At 40.2% G+C, this 1,183-nt stretch overlaps 1 protein-coding gene across 1 annotated transcript; it reads left to right on the top strand.

Moving 5' to 3' along the window:
• Nucleotides 1-202: 202 nt before the first annotated feature.
• On the top strand, nt 203-1,172 carry Tsp_14192 (conserved hypothetical protein; the record flags this gene model as incomplete). The annotated part of the gene is made up of 4 exons (XM_003368185.1): nt 203-354; nt 591-636; nt 716-817; nt 948-1,172. Coding segments are annotated over 4 exons (525 nt in total), but the record flags the coding sequence as incomplete, so codon positions are not given.
• Between the last annotated feature and the right edge of the window lie 11 nt (nt 1,173-1,183).

Consider the following 1,183-nt stretch of genomic DNA (forward strand, 5'->3'; position numbering starts at 1 on the left):
AAGAAGCATCCGCGCGCATCGGGGTAACAGTCAGTCGTCATTAACAATCACAGTATACCAAATGGGACAGCAATTGAAATTTGAAGACTGTTGTTGTAGTTGTTGCACAGAAGTGTGGTGTTAATGATAAAATTTCTGGCAGCTTTCGTCAACCAATGGCCGTAGTTATCCGAGCACAAAGGGGTCCGGATGATTTTTGTAGACTTACGCTTTCATAAGACATTTCAATTGGGGTAGGGAGCTACAGTTCGACGACCCAACCTCCGCCGGGCGTAAGCGGATGAAAATCGCCACAGACTTCACCGACGCCGAAGCCAAGCAAGTCGACGTGCACGTATTCTTCCAAACTGCAAGGTCTGTCAGTCGATCATTTTTAAGAACAGCACGCCTTTAAACTATCCATTTGTTCACATTTATGTGATAATATTGGGAATGTGGATTCTTGATTTTTTTTCTTTTCGATTTTCCATTTCAGCTCGAAGAAATTGAAGAACGAAAGTCGTTTTTGATCGGCGTCGAAAAGTCAGTCTTGAATAATTGAATTGTTCAAATTCGATGACAACTAACTGTTTGGTGTTCTTTTCTTTCAGACTTGCCTATTTTCGTGAGCTGACAGCGTTGAAAAGAGACAATCCGGTGAGTTTTGTGTCGTCAAAAGCTTTTTCGTCATTTGGCCAAACAACAAACGCGACCAGTTGTCGATTTGCATTTTCAGGCGATGACTCACAAAGTTTCCGTGTACAACGTGCGCGGCATTTGGACCGAATACAACCGAGATATCGTACTGTGGATATACGATAACGTACAAAAATCGCAGGTACAATTTTTTTTGTTTTCCAATATTTGTTTCTTTGTCATTGTTGTTGTTGTTGTTGTTGTTGTTGTTGTTGTTGCTGTTTTCAACTGATAATAATAATAATTGAGTGATTTTTTCTTTATTTGTTTAGACTCTTCGACGAAACTTGTCAACTCAAGCAACGAAGCCGCTTCTGACTGGCAGCAGAGAAATGGTAGGTTTATTTGAAGTGAAATTTTTAATTTGTATAATTTTCTTCTTCTTTTTCTTTTTGTTCAAACAGCCCAAGTTTGAAGGTTCAGTCGACGTGGATCCGACGGAGATTGTCACTCCGCCGAGCATTATGGAAAGTGAAATGCTTCCATATTGGATCACTGTAATCACATC

The sequence above is a fragment of the Trichinella spiralis genome (assembly GCF_000181795.1).
Source record: "Trichinella spiralis strain ISS 195 chromosome Unknown Scfld2926, whole genome shotgun sequence".
Lineage (NCBI taxonomy): Eukaryota > Metazoa > Nematoda > Enoplea > Trichinellida > Trichinellidae > Trichinella > Trichinella spiralis.